The sequence below is a fragment of the Erythrolamprus reginae genome, chromosome 2 (assembly GCF_031021105.1).
Source record: "Erythrolamprus reginae isolate rEryReg1 chromosome 2, rEryReg1.hap1, whole genome shotgun sequence".
In the NCBI taxonomy this organism is placed as follows: domain Eukaryota; kingdom Metazoa; phylum Chordata; class Lepidosauria; order Squamata; family Dipsadidae; genus Erythrolamprus; species Erythrolamprus reginae.
This window is the reverse complement of record NC_091951.1, coordinates 233,954,745-233,969,873: the sequence shown is the minus strand read 5'-3', so window position 1 is coordinate 233,969,873 and position 15,129 is coordinate 233,954,745. Positions and strand designations below refer to the sequence as shown.

General features: G+C 43.1%; 1 protein-coding gene across 1 annotated transcript in view; it reads left to right on the top strand.

The window, feature by feature from the left end:
- Positions 1-694: 694 nt before the first annotated feature.
- Positions 695-15,129, top strand: part of LOC139159538 (perilipin-3-like) — a 68,372-nt gene continuing 53,937 nt past the window's right edge. Inside the window, exons 1-4 of the mRNA XM_070736849.1 lie at positions 695-924; positions 8,828-8,913; positions 9,590-9,712; positions 13,691-13,773. Coding sequence (XP_070592950.1) covers positions 695-924; positions 8,828-8,913; positions 9,590-9,712; positions 13,691-13,773 — 522 coding nt within the window. The remainder of the gene's footprint in view (positions 925-8,827; positions 8,914-9,589; positions 9,713-13,690; positions 13,774-15,129) is intronic.

The window sequence follows — 15,129 nt, the reverse complement described above, 5'->3', positions numbered from 1 at the left end:
AGCAGACCCCCACATTTCTGTCTCCGAGAATGACCCGTTGGACGATCTTTTTAGCTGCTTATAATTATGTACTTAAGCACAGGGAGGGGGAAGGAAATTGGGCACGCAGACGTGTTAAGTAGGTGTCCTCAGGCAGAATTAGTACACGACCCAGCCCCAGCGTCCAATGTATTGCTGATAGAAATGCAAGAAAACCCATTAATAACGGCAGCGGAAATAGCCAGAGAGACAGAAATAGACCCCTTGTTATCCCGAGTAAAGCAATGGGTACTTAAAGGGTGGCCGGAGGGGGGGGGATTCCAAAAGAGACATGCCAGGTATTCAAGAACAGACAAACTGAATTAAATGTATTAAGAGATTGCATATTGTGGGGTGACAGGGTGGTAATTCCTAAACAGCTGCAGAAGAAAGCATTGAAATTGTTACACCAGGGTCACCCAGGCATGGTAAAGATGAAAGCCTGGCCAGGAGCTACCTTTGGTGGCCAGGTTTAGACCAGGACATAGAAACCTGGGTAGCCACATGTCACCCATGCCAACAAACTCGCCCAGACCCACCAAAGACCAAACCAACGGAGTGGGAGACACCAAAGGGACCATGGTCCCGCATACACATAGACTTCGCAGGACCTCTAGCGGGACAATCATTCCTCATTGTGGTCGATGCATACTCCAAGTGGCTGGAGGTTGTCTTAATGACCTCAACTACAACAGCAGCTACAATAAAGCCGCTGCGGAGACTTTTCTCAACACATGAACTGCAGGATGTGCTCGTCTCGGACAACGGTCCACAATTAACCTCCAGGCAAATGGAGGTCTTCCTGGCCAAAAGGGGGATCCGACATGCATTAATATCTCCCCATTTCTCGGCCGCTAATGGCCGGGCTGAATGCATGGTGAGGTTCGCAAAAGAAGCCCTGCACCGGTCAGCACCTGGAGAATGGCAACAGCAGCTGGACGAATTCCTATTAGTCCAGCACATCACCCCGTCGGCCAGCACAAACAAAAGTCCAGCAGAACTTCTCATGGGGAGGAAACTCCGTTCCCAGCTGGACAGAATTCACCCAGAGTATTCCGAAAGGAAAGATAAGCATACAACGGAACCAGAACGGACTTTTAAAACGGGCGACCCAGTCTATGCAAAAGACTTTGACTCAAATCTCCGCTGGAGAGAGGGGACAATTGAATCGAAAACCGGCCCCAAATCATACACGATCCAACCGGCCAATGGGAAAATCTGGCGCAGACACATAGACCAAATCAGAAAACGACATCCAAGTGAGTTAACACAAAGTAACAATGACATTTTTCCCGTAGATCAAACGCATGGGAATTACCAAAACCAACCAGACTACTCACCGCATCCTCTTCTGGCATCCAGCGGCGGCTGCCCTGGAACCCTGGCGGCTGGCGTTGGAAAGGCCACTTCTACGTCCATAGGGCAAGACAATCTTTACCAGGACGGAGCAGCACAGGACCCAGCCGACCAGGAGGACAACTCCCTGCAAACTGAACTGCGCAGGTCTGGGCGAGTCAGCAAGCCACCAATCAGGTTACAAGACTACGTCACATATCTAAATGATTGACAGTTTGTTCAACCTATGGGGGAAAGGGTGTTATGTTTGTACTTTTAAATAAAGGTAACCGCTGATTGGCTTAAGTCGCGGCCAAGGGAAACCTTGTTGCGAAAGTTTAAAAAAGATGAACTCACGGCTGTTTTCCCCACGCCAGCAAGGTATATAAGGCGCGGCTTTAGCCGGTAGCCAGCAGTCACTTCCTACCTGCGAGCTGGTCACTTCAACTGTTCCTGATTGCCAATAAAGAGCTGTTAACCTTCCTCGGCCTCCAGCTTCTCATTTAACAAATCCAAGTACAGGTCCAGACTTACTGGTGAGCATCTTCAAGGCCCATGGAGGGTCTCAACTGCTTCCTCCCTTAAACCAAATGTGGCTTAGTTATGCAAGAGTAAGAGCTGCCAGATCTCTAGCAGCAAGAAGTAGGGAGAAGAAGCCACGTTCAAAACAGTTCATGTTCAATGTTCCATTCATGTTCAGAAAGTTAAATGTTAAAGAACTATTAATACAGACATTTGAATCTCAATAATACTAATTACATTTCTCTAGTCAGCAATTACAGTATATGTGGTTTCTTCAGTCTTCTATATCTGCTGTATTATTATTGTTGTTGTTGTTATTATTATTATCATTTTCATTTTATTTATTTATTACTGATTTATTTTTATTTTTTGTATGAATTTGTTAATTTATTTTTATTTTTTCACATAAAACAAGATGAAAAAATAAAGACATTTGATAACGTTGGAATGTTTTTGTAAGAGCTTTTTTGGGGGAAAACCTGATGTGGCCCAGCCTCACCCAGACTCTACCTCCAGCGGCCCCCAGGTAAATTGAATTTGAGACTCCTGGTTTAAAACAATGCGTTGAGGTAGGACCAAATGTCTATATATCTATAATAATTTAAAACAAATGTTAACCTAGAACTTTCAGATAAATAAGAATAAGATGGAGCAGCCACATCTATGTTAAACTCCTAATGAAATGTATGGTCTTTTAAGCCCATCAAATTTCCACAGAAACTGATTTTTAAAAGATTTTGACTTCTAAGCCCATATAATATGAAAAATCAAAATTAAGTTAAGAAAGTCCATAACTTTGTATTGAGAATCTGGATTTGCATGTCCAGCTGGTCTAACTAATCTAGCATCATGTGATGCTGCAGGTGAAACTTGAAAAATTAGAATATCCATGTATATGCCATGTATATGATATAGACCAGTCTAAATAAATAAAATTTGCTCCCAAATGGAAATATCTGGTGTAATCATTCCTTCCTGTTGCCTTGCTTTTTTTTGCCTTGGTATTTTATCGCCATCATAAACCTACTCATAGTTAATTATGGGCTTTTGTGTTTGTGTGTCTCTCTTCACTGCAAAAAGTGTACAAACCAGAGGTGGGTTTCTCCCAGTTCGTACTGGCTCACAAGAACCGGTAGCCACCCACTGGTGCCGTCATGATAATGTCACAAAACCGGATTGGTCAGTGCCGGTCCATGGGCACCACCATCTTTAAAAATAAAAAGAAATTCCCACCACATTTCAAAAATGTTTTTCCTCCTGAGCATGTGCAGAAGCCAAGTTCCTGTACTGTGCATATGGAGGCCATCTTTTTTTTTTTGGCTTTGGGGTGTTGGGGGGGAGGGGATTTTTTTCTTAATGTGCATGTGTGCCCACAAAGAACTGGCCCTCCCACGAAGCGCACCCATGCGAACCAGCAGCGAGGGAAGTTGGAACCTACCCCTGATGCAAACCATTGAAAACACTGGCTGTCTCATCCTGGGGGGAATTACAGGAGGACAAACAGCATGGACCACATCTCAACATCTCTCATCTCAGGCCTGATTTGGAGGCCTTGTGTTGGGAAAGGCCATTTCCTATTACCCACAAATTCAGTGAATGCTGATTGGCTCTTATAACCATCAATCAATAACACAGGGGTCCTCCTTCCTGTTTATATTGTTGGCTGGAAGAGAAGTTGGAAATTTGGGAGCTGGGAGTGGAAGGACAGACGGGAGGGAAAGCCTGGAATCTTAGCCCTAGGAAAGCTAATATGAGTTATAGAGGTGGTTCTCAACCTATGACCAGAATTGAACCCAAACTTTCAGTTCTTACCTGAGACATTTGTTAAGTGAGTTTTGCCCCATTTTACTATGTTTTTTTGCCATTGTTGTTAACTGTAGGTGATAAGTTAGGGGCTTGAGCAAGTTTGCTAGCTCAAGAGCTACATTGAAATCCTTCTTGTCAAAAGTTGGAGGTATTGAGTCTGCCACAGGAACAGTGAACTGCTTCTGAATGTTATCAATGAACAGCTGAGGAGCTGGAATAAGGGCCACTGCCTGGACTTGTTCAGCAATATATGGAATGGGAAGTAGAAGCATTGTTTCCAGTTCCTGTGATAGGAGGTGTGGCGAGGCCAGAGACCTTCTGGAGAAGTGATTTAAATAAGGCTGGTGCGAAAAGGCCTGCAGGAGTAGGCTGCTCTATTGGTAAAGCTTCATCAGCAGAGAGGGCCTCATCCTGACACTCTTGCCTCTTCCATTGCTGAGGCTTGGCTCTCATTATCTGAGGTATCTGAATAATTATGATCCTCTAATCCTCCAAAGATTTGTGTTGCAAAGAAGGCTGGTTCAGCAGAGGCTGGGCCTGGTTTTGTGGGTGACTAGAGCAAGCTCCGGTAATCACCATGTAGAGTGGAAAAACAGCCATTTGCTGAAAAGCAGCCATACACTGTTGTATAGTATTGGGCAATAATATTTTGAATATTGTTAGGATCCAATATTGGTGGCTGGGCTGTTTGGACAGTCCTTGGTTGTTGCCCTACCTGAATGCCAGGTGTAGTAGGCAAGGCTGTTATATTACTAACTAGCAGTAGTAACTGTGAAGCAGTTGCCATAGGTGGATTATTGGATCCAAAGGCTGAAGCCACCTGAGTGGGGGCACTTGCTGAGCTGGGGCTTTAAAACCTGCCTCCCACCAAACATTTGTGTTAATTAGAGACACACTCTCATAATCCAAAGCTGACTGACCTTGCTTGTTGAAGTTGAGGAAAAGTGAGGTGGTAAAGATGACCACTTTTCCACATTATTGTCAGGCTTGTGCAGTGTTCCCTCTAATTTTTTTTCGGTGTGGGCGGAAAAGTATAGTGTCTGAGCAGCAGTCCCTTTGGGACTGGGCGGCATAGAAAAATAAATAAATAAATAAATAAATCCCTTCTTTTTTATTAAAAGAACCTCTTTATTTCTTCCTCTCTCTCACTCTCTTTCTTCCTCTCTCTCACTCTCTTCCTTCCTCTCTCATCTCTCTCTCTCTTTCTTCCTCTCACTCTCTTACTTCCTCTCTCATCTCTCTCTTTCTTCCTCTCACTCTCTTCCTTCCTCTCTCATCTCTCTCTCTTTCTTCCTCTCTCTCACTCTCTTCCTTCCTCTCTCATCTCTCTCTGTTTCTTTGTTCCACTCTTCCTTCCTCTCTCATCTCTCTTTCTTTCTTCCTCACTCTCACTCTCTTCCTTCCTCTCTCATCTCTCTTTCTTTCTTCCTCTCTCTCTTCCTTCCTCTCTCATCTCTCTCTCTCTTTCTTTCTTCCTCACTCTTCCTTCCTCTCTCATCTCTTTCTTTCTTCCTCTCTCACTCTTTTCTTTCCTCTCTCATCTCTCATTTTCTTTCTTGCTCTCTCTTACTCTCTCTCACTCTTGCCCTCTCTTGTTCTCTCTCATAGAAACATAGAAACATAGAAGACTGACGGCAGAAAAAGACCTCTTGGTCCATCTAGTCTGCCCTTTTACTATTTCCTGTATTTCCTGTATTCCTCTCTCTTGCTATCTCTCTTTCTCTCCCCCTCTTTCTCTCTCTCTCTTATTCTTATTTTCTCTCTATCTTACTCTGTCTGTTGCTCTCACTCTCTCTCGTTCTCTCTCCGTTTTTCTCACATCAGAGGCAGGTGAAGGGGATTTTCAATATCGGGCACGTGCGCTCCCCATCCCCTGCCAGCCCGCCCGGAACATTTAAAATAAGAAAAACCTTCGCCAGCTCTAAGTTCTCATGCTCGAGGAGGGGGTTCGACTATAGGACCGCCAATGTATTTTTCTATATTCTGGTTGCTTCTCTGCTTCCTGGCTGCGGAGGAAATCAAGCACCCTTTCTTGCTTCCAGCCGCTCCTCCGACCCGTCCTCAACTCATCCACCAGCTGCTGCTGCAACTCTCGGAAGCGCCCAGAAGATACTCGGTGATCCTCCCGTTCTCTCCCCTTTCTAGGAATGCAGTACTTGATGGTTTTAACCCCTTAAAGGTTAAAAAAAAATAAGGACTCTCGGCGCGGCGAGGCGAAGCGACGTTAAGGGGATGACTCGAGCCCCCGCCCCCAGGACACTTGGCGAGGTGAAGTGGCGTTAAGGGGATGGCTCGAGCCCCCCCCACACGCACTTAGCCATGGCGCACTTAGCTGCGTCTTTCAGTTTTTGAACCTTGCCCAGGAGCCAATCGCCAAATGTAGGCTTTTCCAAAAAGTAGGTGATTGGCTCCTGGGCAGGGTTAAAAAAAATGCGCGCTGACAGCTGCAGCTAAGCGCGCTATGGCGCATAACTCAGCTTACAGGGATCTATGGGCTTGTGCACTCATTCACGCTTTTTGTCACTCCACTCTCCCACTCTGGGTGACAACAGGCAAAGAAGCCTTCCACTCAAAATGTGATGCGTTTGCTTTTGTTGTTGTTTTGTTTTGTTCTCCTTGCATGGCATCGGCTGCTGGGAAATCTCCTGTGAATCCGCCGTAGAGACTCTCCTCAGCCCAGTAAGTGAGGGAATCTGCTGACAGGATGGATAACACAGTCTGAAGCCATTGTTTTTGTTTTTTGGAGGGTTTTTTTGGCACGGCTGCAAGCCCCAGCGCCTGTAAGATGGTGGACAAGAGCGGGAAATTTAAAATCTGGTGACTGTAGCAAGCTCTTGTAATCACCTTGTAGAGCAGAAAAACAAATACCAGCTAGAAGATAGTATAAAATGATCGGGCAAGCCCTTTGTGATCAGCATGGCTGGATTACTGTCCTGAGCTGACTTTGAGAAATACAGCATGTGACAAGCGGTCCGGTTACAGAGGTAAAATATTGCAGCCAAGTTAAAAATACAGTAAATTTTGATGAGATAACAGCAGAAGAAACTCTTGTAGTGTTACATTTTCTTTTCTACCTATTAATCAGCAGTCAGATAGGAATTCCATGACCTCCCTCATGGCGGACTGAGTGACAAACTGGAGATATTACATCGTAGGCGGATATGTATATCAGTCCTCAATGTGATTGGACAAGGAAAACCCTACCTGAAGTCTGACTCCAATTATCATGGAGAATTGTATGGCGCCCCTCTCCAAAGACTCGGAGCAGATCACAACATGCAATATACAGAGTACAAATCCAATATTAAAAACAGTATTTAAACCCCTTATAATAAAACAACAACCATACAACCCACATAAACCATACATAAATCATAATAGCTGAGGGGAAAGGCAAGGAGGGTGGGGACAGTCCTGATCTCCGGGGGGAGTTGATTCCAGAGGACTGGGGCCGCCACAGAGAAGGCTCTTCCCCTGGGTCCTGCCAGACGGCATTGCTTAGTCGATGGGACCCGGAGAACGCCAACTCTGTGGGAAAAAATTGGCCGCTGGGATTCGTGCAACAGAAGGCGGTCCCAGAGGTAGTCTGCTCTGGTGCCATGTAGGGCTTTATAGATCATAACCAACACTTTGAATTGTGACCGGAAACTGGTCGGCAGTCAGTGCAAGCGGTGGTGTATTGATGAAACATGGGCATACCTAGGGAAGTTCATGACTGCTCTCGCGGCCGCATTCTGCACGATCTGAAGTTTCCGAACACTTTTCAAAGGTAGCCCCATGTAGATAGCATTGCAGTAGTCGAACCTCGAGGTGATGAGGGCATGGGTGATTGTGAGCAATGACTCCCTGTCCAAATAGGGCCGCAACTGGTGCACCAGGCGAACCTGGGCAAACGCCCTCCTCGCCACAGCTGAAAGATGGTTCTCTAATGTGAGCTGTGGATCAAGGAGGACACCCAAGTTGCGAACCATCTCTGAGAGGGTCAATAATCCCCCCCCCCAGGGTAATGGACAGACTGATGGAATTGTTTTTGGGAGGCAAAACCCACAGCCACTCCATCTTGTCAGGGTTGTTCCTTTTTTCAGTGCCATTGTAACTTTCAATAGTCACTAAATGAACTCTAAATTAACCCTAATGACTACTTGTCCTAGGTCTACCCAATCCAATTTCCAATATTTTGAATTCTCCCATTGCAGGAAGAAAAAAATATATAGTTATATGAAACAATTAATATTTTAGAACTAAAAATGCAAACTTGGATTTAAAAGAAAGTAAGAAATTGTTGGGTTTCCGTGAAGCATGTGGTTTCATATTTCATTGTTTCTGACTTTGTACAAGTTGTGAAACTGGTTACTTTGAACTGGATGTCTGTTTTTGTTTTTATTTTGTTCCTAGGGTATATTTGGAAATTTAAAATAGAATATATTTGCTACTATCAAACCCATTCCTAAAGAAAGAAGAAATGTCTATATTTATTAGGGCAGTGAATGCTTCAAAATTTATTTGGAAGATATATCAGTACAGCATTTCTCTAATGTGAAGTCACATTATCGGTAAGAGTAGTCCTTGTAAGTTGTTGCAGTCATAAATAGAGGCATCACATGGATTCCAGAATGCTGCAAACAGTGACAAATGTAAGGCAATGGCCGAGCATCCAAATGTCGTCATGTAACCATAGAGGTAGGGGTATGCAGCCACCATAACTCATAAAATAAGTGGAGGGAGAGAGTTGGACTAAAAGTCACTTCTGCCATAGGATGCCATGATTCCCTCTGTGCTTTGTGCCACAATGATGGTGCTTCTCTGTTGTTCATGAACAGACAACTACCCACAGAAAACATAGAGGCCAAATGTCACCAAAAGAGTCAGCCACCAGCCACCCATAGACCCAGGTGAGCTGCCCTCCTTGTGTAGGCATAGAGAATGACCATTGTTTACCTGGATGTTGACAGTTGCCCTGAAAAGCCACTACCCGGAGCTTAGCTGCCCATTCTCACTGGGTGAAGTCTCTAGACTGCTACCTTTCACGATGGCAGTGAGAAAGTGGTTTAGGGTAAGTGTAGCTATCTCAAATGCGAAGAAACTGGCAGTAGGGGAGAAAGTTCATGCTTCCCAACTCTTCTGCCATGTCTTTTTTTCTTCACAGAGAATTTGGAAAAGATTGCAGATATTTTTTTGCTGTGCAAGCGAAGAAGAAGACCTTCCCAGGACTCCTCGTTCTTCTGCTCCCAGGTACCACCTCCCCCTTCTCCTTAAACCCTGGGCATGGTGGGACACCACCAATATAGGGCAGCCAAAATTTTTACTGGCTTATTTTGTGTGTGGGGCTTGATGGTCATGTGACTGGTAGGAGTGGCTTGCTGGCCATGTGACCAGGTGGGAGTGGATTGATTATCATGTGACTTGGGACTGGCTTAAAGCTCATGCTACCGGATGGGAGTGCCTTACCTACCATAGTGGCTTGCCAGCCATGTGATGAGATGTCATGTGACCGGATGGGAATGGTTTGAAGGTCATCTGACAGGGTGGGCGTGGCAAGTCATGTGATTGATTACCAAGTGGGGTCCCCAGAGGCAAATCAAACCTAGGTAGTCCAGAGGAGCACTCAGAACAATAAAAAATTAATTTTTTATTAACTTTTTAACCGCATCATCACGGTGGGCCCACACCCCACAGGGGGGCAATTTGATTTTTAATGGGAGCGATTGGAACCTTGTCTAAACCAAGTTAATGGCCTTTTAGGCTTCCTTTGGCTGAGGAGTTCTCTTTTGAATAGATTACCACCTTTCACGATGGCAGAAAGAAAGTGGTGCAGGGTAAGTGTGGCTATCTCAAATGCGAAGAATCTGGCAGTAGGAGAGAATTTCATGCTTCCCAAGTCTTCTGCCATGTCTATTTTTCTTCATAGAGAATTTGGAAAAGAGTACAGGTTATTTTTTGCTGTACAAGCGAAGAAGAAGACCTTCTCAGGACTCCTCGCTCTTCTGCCCCCAGGTGACCACCTCCCCCTTCTCCTTAAACCCTGGGAATGGTGGGATTTTGTGGGAAAATACACGACAATGTTTATGTAACCTAAAAGCTTAGAGATAATTTCTGCTTCAAGGGAAATGGGGGACTTCTCTGAAGAGTTGGAGTCACCAATTATCAAACAGGAACCGAGCCCTATATTGTCTTCAGACCTGCCTGGGCCATCCCACGAGGTTCCACAGATATATATAAAAAGGTAATGATTTTGTGCACTTACTACTTAAATAAGAATAACATAAGTACAGAAAACAATAAACAAGCCACTTACAAAAGGAAGATGAAAGTCCTGCTGGTCTCCACTGCTGGTCTTGAACAGTTGGCCACTCCAATGATCTGCGAGTTTAGAGCTCAGGGAGATGAGGGAATTACCATCTTGATCAAACCAGAGTCAGCACCTTTGAAACAATATGCACTTTCTATTTAATCACTTTTGAAAAGTTCCTGTTAAGAGTTTTTTAGTTGTTAGGAATCTTTGAATCAATATGTTTTACAGAACTCAAGGAGTTTCCTTCAATCCTTACCAAAGGAAGTTATTAAGGACAAAAACTAAGGAATAAATAGCAAAAGAGAAATTAAATTTTTTATTTTAAAAAGTTTCAAATGGCTATGGGTTCAGATAAATTTGAAATAACATTTTGGAGTTAATTATAAAGACCCATTCTTGTAGGAAAATATAATTTTGAATTATTTAAAAAATAAAAAAATAAAAAAGCCTAAAATTTGAGCATTAAAGGAAAATAGATGAAATATTACAATTATAAAAAATCACTCACACTCAAATTATAAATATAGAATGAAGCAAAATATTTTAACATTGCACATACCAAAAATATTTTGAACAATGAACCTAGAAATTAACTTTAAGAGTTTCTTCCTCTACAGATACACTAGTTTTTGTAAATTGTTGCTTTGTTGTAAATTGTAATCTTAAATGAAATTACCATTAAAAAAAATAGTTCTACGAATTACAAAGAGAACTAAGAGTTTATAAACATTGTAATAAAAAACTAGAAAAAATTGATTAATTAAAAGTGTTCAAATGGATTAGTAGCAATTGTTAAATATCTGATTGGCAAACAGATGGAAAAAAGTATATTTCCAAACACATCTAGTTTGCTGTTCTGCTCAATTTTACTGAGATCATACACAAACACACAAACATACAAATGTACATAATACAAAAGCTACTGAAGTAATAATTCTTAAAGAACATCTAAACAGCTACCAATTTTACAGAGTTTTTTAAAAAAAATATTTCCTCTGTCGCTCATGTCAGGGATAAAAGCTGTATTATCTCATTTCAAACATTCTATACCAGTGATGGTGAACATATGGCACAGGTGGCACACGAGCCCTTACCCTAGCTCAGCTCTAGCACACAGGCACGCATCGGCCAGCTGATTTTTGCCTCATACAGAGGCTCTGGGAGGACATTTTTGGCTTCCGGAGGGCTTCGGAGGGGAATCGGGTAGGGCAAAATTGCCCTTCCCAGGCTCCGGGGAAGAATCTGGAACCTGGGGAGGGTGACAAACAGGCCTACCGGGCCCACAAGAAGTTGGGAAATGGGCCTCCAGAGAGCCTCCAGGGGGGCAGGGAAGGCAATTTCTGAACTCTCCAGGCATTGAATTATGGATGTGGACACTCACATAGGTGCAATAGCACTTTCGGCACCAAAGGGAAAAAAGGTTTGACATCACAGTTCTATATGATTTCTTCAAACGGAATGACAAAGAACCAGTTCCAGGCACCTCCAGAGGTGAGTTGGTAGGTGGCTGTGAAAAGCCTTCTGGGAATGCGGAACTCCAGGAGACCGCTACGTAGGGATGGGCAGGACCCAGAATGGGTGGAAACACTATTCCGGCAGCAGCAATGGAGCGCATAGTCTTGCTCCATTGCCGCCGGTCTTGCACGCTCCCCCCCTTGGAAAAAAATAAAGTATAATCCTCAAAAGGGATAAATCTGAAAGAGGTTCATAAGAATACAAACATTTAATTCTTTGTGTTTATAACTCTGTAGTATGAACAAAAATGAAATAGCAAAACCCAAAATAAGGATTAATTTTTTTAAAAATCTAAAGGACAGGTTTTTTTTTTAAAAAGTAAAAGATTGCCCTTTTTAATAAAGGACAGATATGGTCACTGTAAATTTATGACAAATTTCTCATTTAACAACATAAATTTTGGGTTCAATTGTGGTAAGTTGAGGCCTACCTGTAATTCTCAGAAATGGCAACAATTTCTGATTACTTTGAAAGAAAGTTATGCTGATAACTGTAGAATCAGGATTAAAACATTTGCTTTGTTGAGGGTGTAAGTCTTTTGTCGAAAATACCCGAGCTATTGACTTGTAAATAATAATAATCAAAATCTGAATAATTTGTACAAACACAGCTAGTTGGCAAAAGTGCAAGAATAAAGATCAGCCCAAAGCAAACAAATCACATTACAGTAAGCTAAATGTATGGAATCAAATACAGTAATAACTCATGATACGAACTTAATTGGTGCAAAGAGGATGTTTGTAAGACAAAAGGTTCGTAAGACGAAACATTGTTTCCCATAGGAAACAATGTAAAGTCAATTAATCCGTGCAACGAACCCCCCCCCCGGCAAAAAAAACGGCTTTCGGCGACAGCTGGGAAGCCGCGCGGCTGTTTTAAAAAGTGACAACCGGCATGGGGTGCTTCCCAGCACCCCCCGAACCTGGGTTCGGCGTTCAGGGGGGGTACTGGGAAGCCCCCCAGGCCGGCTGTCACCTTTTAAAACAGCCGCGCGGCTTCCCAGCTGTCTCCTGAAGCCGAACGCCAAAGCCGAACTTCCGCGTTCGGCTTCGGGAGACAGCTGGGAAGCCGCGCGGCTGTTTTAAAAAGTGACAGCCGGGCTGGGGGGCTTCCCAGCAACCTCCCGAACCGAACCCGGGGTTCAGAAAAATTTTGCCTCTTCTTACGAACTTTTTTCGAGTTACGAACCGGCGTTCGGAGACTGCTGGGAAGCCGCGCGGATGTTTGAAAAGGTGACAGCCGGGCGGCGGGGCTTCCCAGAAGCCTCCCGAACGCCGGTTTGTAACTCGAACAAAGTTCGTAAGAAGAGGCAAAAATTTTCTGAACCCCGGGTTCGGTTCGGAGGTTGCTGGGAAGCCCCCCAGCCCGGCTGTCACCTTTTAAAACAGCCGCGCGGCTTCCCAGCTGTCTCCCGAAGCCGAACGCGGAACCACTTTTCGTGGGAAGGTAACGGTGTGCCTCTGGTGTTTAGTCATGCCGGCCACATGACCACGGAGACATCTTTGAATAGTGCCTGGTCTTTGTTTGCAATATAGTTTCTGATCTTTATTAATTGAGAGAGGCGGGAGAGGGGAGAGAATCTTCTATTACTGATTAACAAAATTCTCCCCTTTCGTGTGTATCTTGCAATTTACGGTATCTCAAAATCCAAGAGGAACCAGAACTTTTCCGAGACTGTGTTCCATACTTTCTACTCTCTGGGATTAAAGTTCCGGGGTGGGTGGGTGTGAAGAACAATACAGACCTATTACAAGACCATGGACAAAACAGATGAATTACTGTAGCTTAGTACAATAAAAAAAATTTAAAACGTTCCAGAGATTGTGATGTCTATTGCTTTCCGCAGAAGCCAAGTTTCCGGCACTGCGCATGAGTCGCCATCTTGTTTTTGGCTTTTAAAAAAATATATTTTGCAAATTTTGGGCCCCTGCGCTTTGCGCGCACACGCCCACATGGCGCAGGAGGAAGCGAATGGCAACGAGGTAAGTTAGAACCCACCCTTTACTTAAATGAGTGCATAGCATTGCAATCCCACCTTTATGTGATTACTTTCCTTTATCATTACACTGCAGCATAAAACAATATAGGCCTTTTGTAAATTCTAAGTAGCATAAAAACCAAATGCAACTAGAATCCAGTTGTTGAACATAACTGGGAATCTTTTAAGTAATCAAATCTTTTTTTCATCTTTACTGTTTACAGTTTCTTTTGCAAATATGTTTGCCTGTAGGAATCTTTACAGGCTACAACACAAATATCCTATTATGCAACAGACGGTGGACCAGGTAATCACTTGACCTTCCATAATATTAGATTGACGGCAGTGTATACATGGTTCTTTTAGGATACTGTTTTATTATATTATTGATTTTAATCTGATTGTTCTATTTCCCTATTTTACTATTGTTGTATTTATCTTACGTGTTAGCAGCTCTGACTCCGTTTTGGAATAAGTAAGTAAATAAGTAAGTAAATAAATATAAATATTATAAATATAAATATCATATCTATCTGTGTAGATTCATGTAACCAACATTTGACATTTTACATTTCATTGAATTTCAAACTCCCAACGTCCTTAGGACAGGGAATGTGAAGGATGCAGGGCACTGTAATTCAGCAAGACTTAGAAGACCACAAATTCTCTTTCTCTCTCTACCGTAGTCAGTACAAGAGATAAGTGATCAACTTCATGAGAATGGATTTCAGACATAGCTGTTATCAGCAGGTGGTGAACCAACCAGGTCATGCTGAAATGCCAACCAGCCTTTTCTTCCTATGGGTGGGAAAAAAAGACATTTTATTTTCTCCTTTAAATATTTCACCTTCCAAATTGTTGGACTAGTAGGATTCCTCCAGCAAACATTTTAAAATGCTTTTTTGCCTTTTTTATAAAAAATGTAAAACAGCCCCTTATGTTTAGTAGGGTCTATGTGAGGGTAAAACGTTTGGGCTTGGCATGTCAACATTTTGGAAAACAGTTAACATTTTTATTTTATTTATTCACATTTCTGAATTGCCTATCTCCCTCAGAGGGGGACTCTTACGTGTGTGTGTCACACAAAAACACATGAGAAATAATTTTTTACATATTTTGAAAAGTATCAAACAATTGTGCGATTCCTCAGAATCTGCCATGTCATTTACCTTCAGGTGGTGTTTTTTCTGTTGACAGGTCTCTGAGGCAGCTCCAGGTCACACGAGGCCTCACATTCTTTTTTTGTGTAGGTTCTGTGGCATCTGAAAACTAGCTGATACTTGCCTGATTTTTAGAGCCTCCAGAGGTTGTGCAAGAGCGTGGCCCCCTCGCACAACCTCCAGAGGCTGCATGGCAACGCACACATACTCCCATTCTCATGCAGCTCCCAAGATGTCAGATAATTGCATGAGAACAGCATGTGCTTTTGAGAATAGTTGTTAGGCGTTTGTAAACACTAGTGTGTTACCCAAAACATGCCATATTTGACATGCGCTCCCTAGGTTCAGCAGCATCATTACTCCTATTAGCAGGGTAATTGAGTTCCAGATTTATAAACCATTTGACTGGCTTTGCGGGTATTTTCATAAATAAAAGTTTTTTCTTGGGAATCTTTGTTTCATTTCTTACCCTGACCCATTGCTCAGTATTCCTAGAACATGCT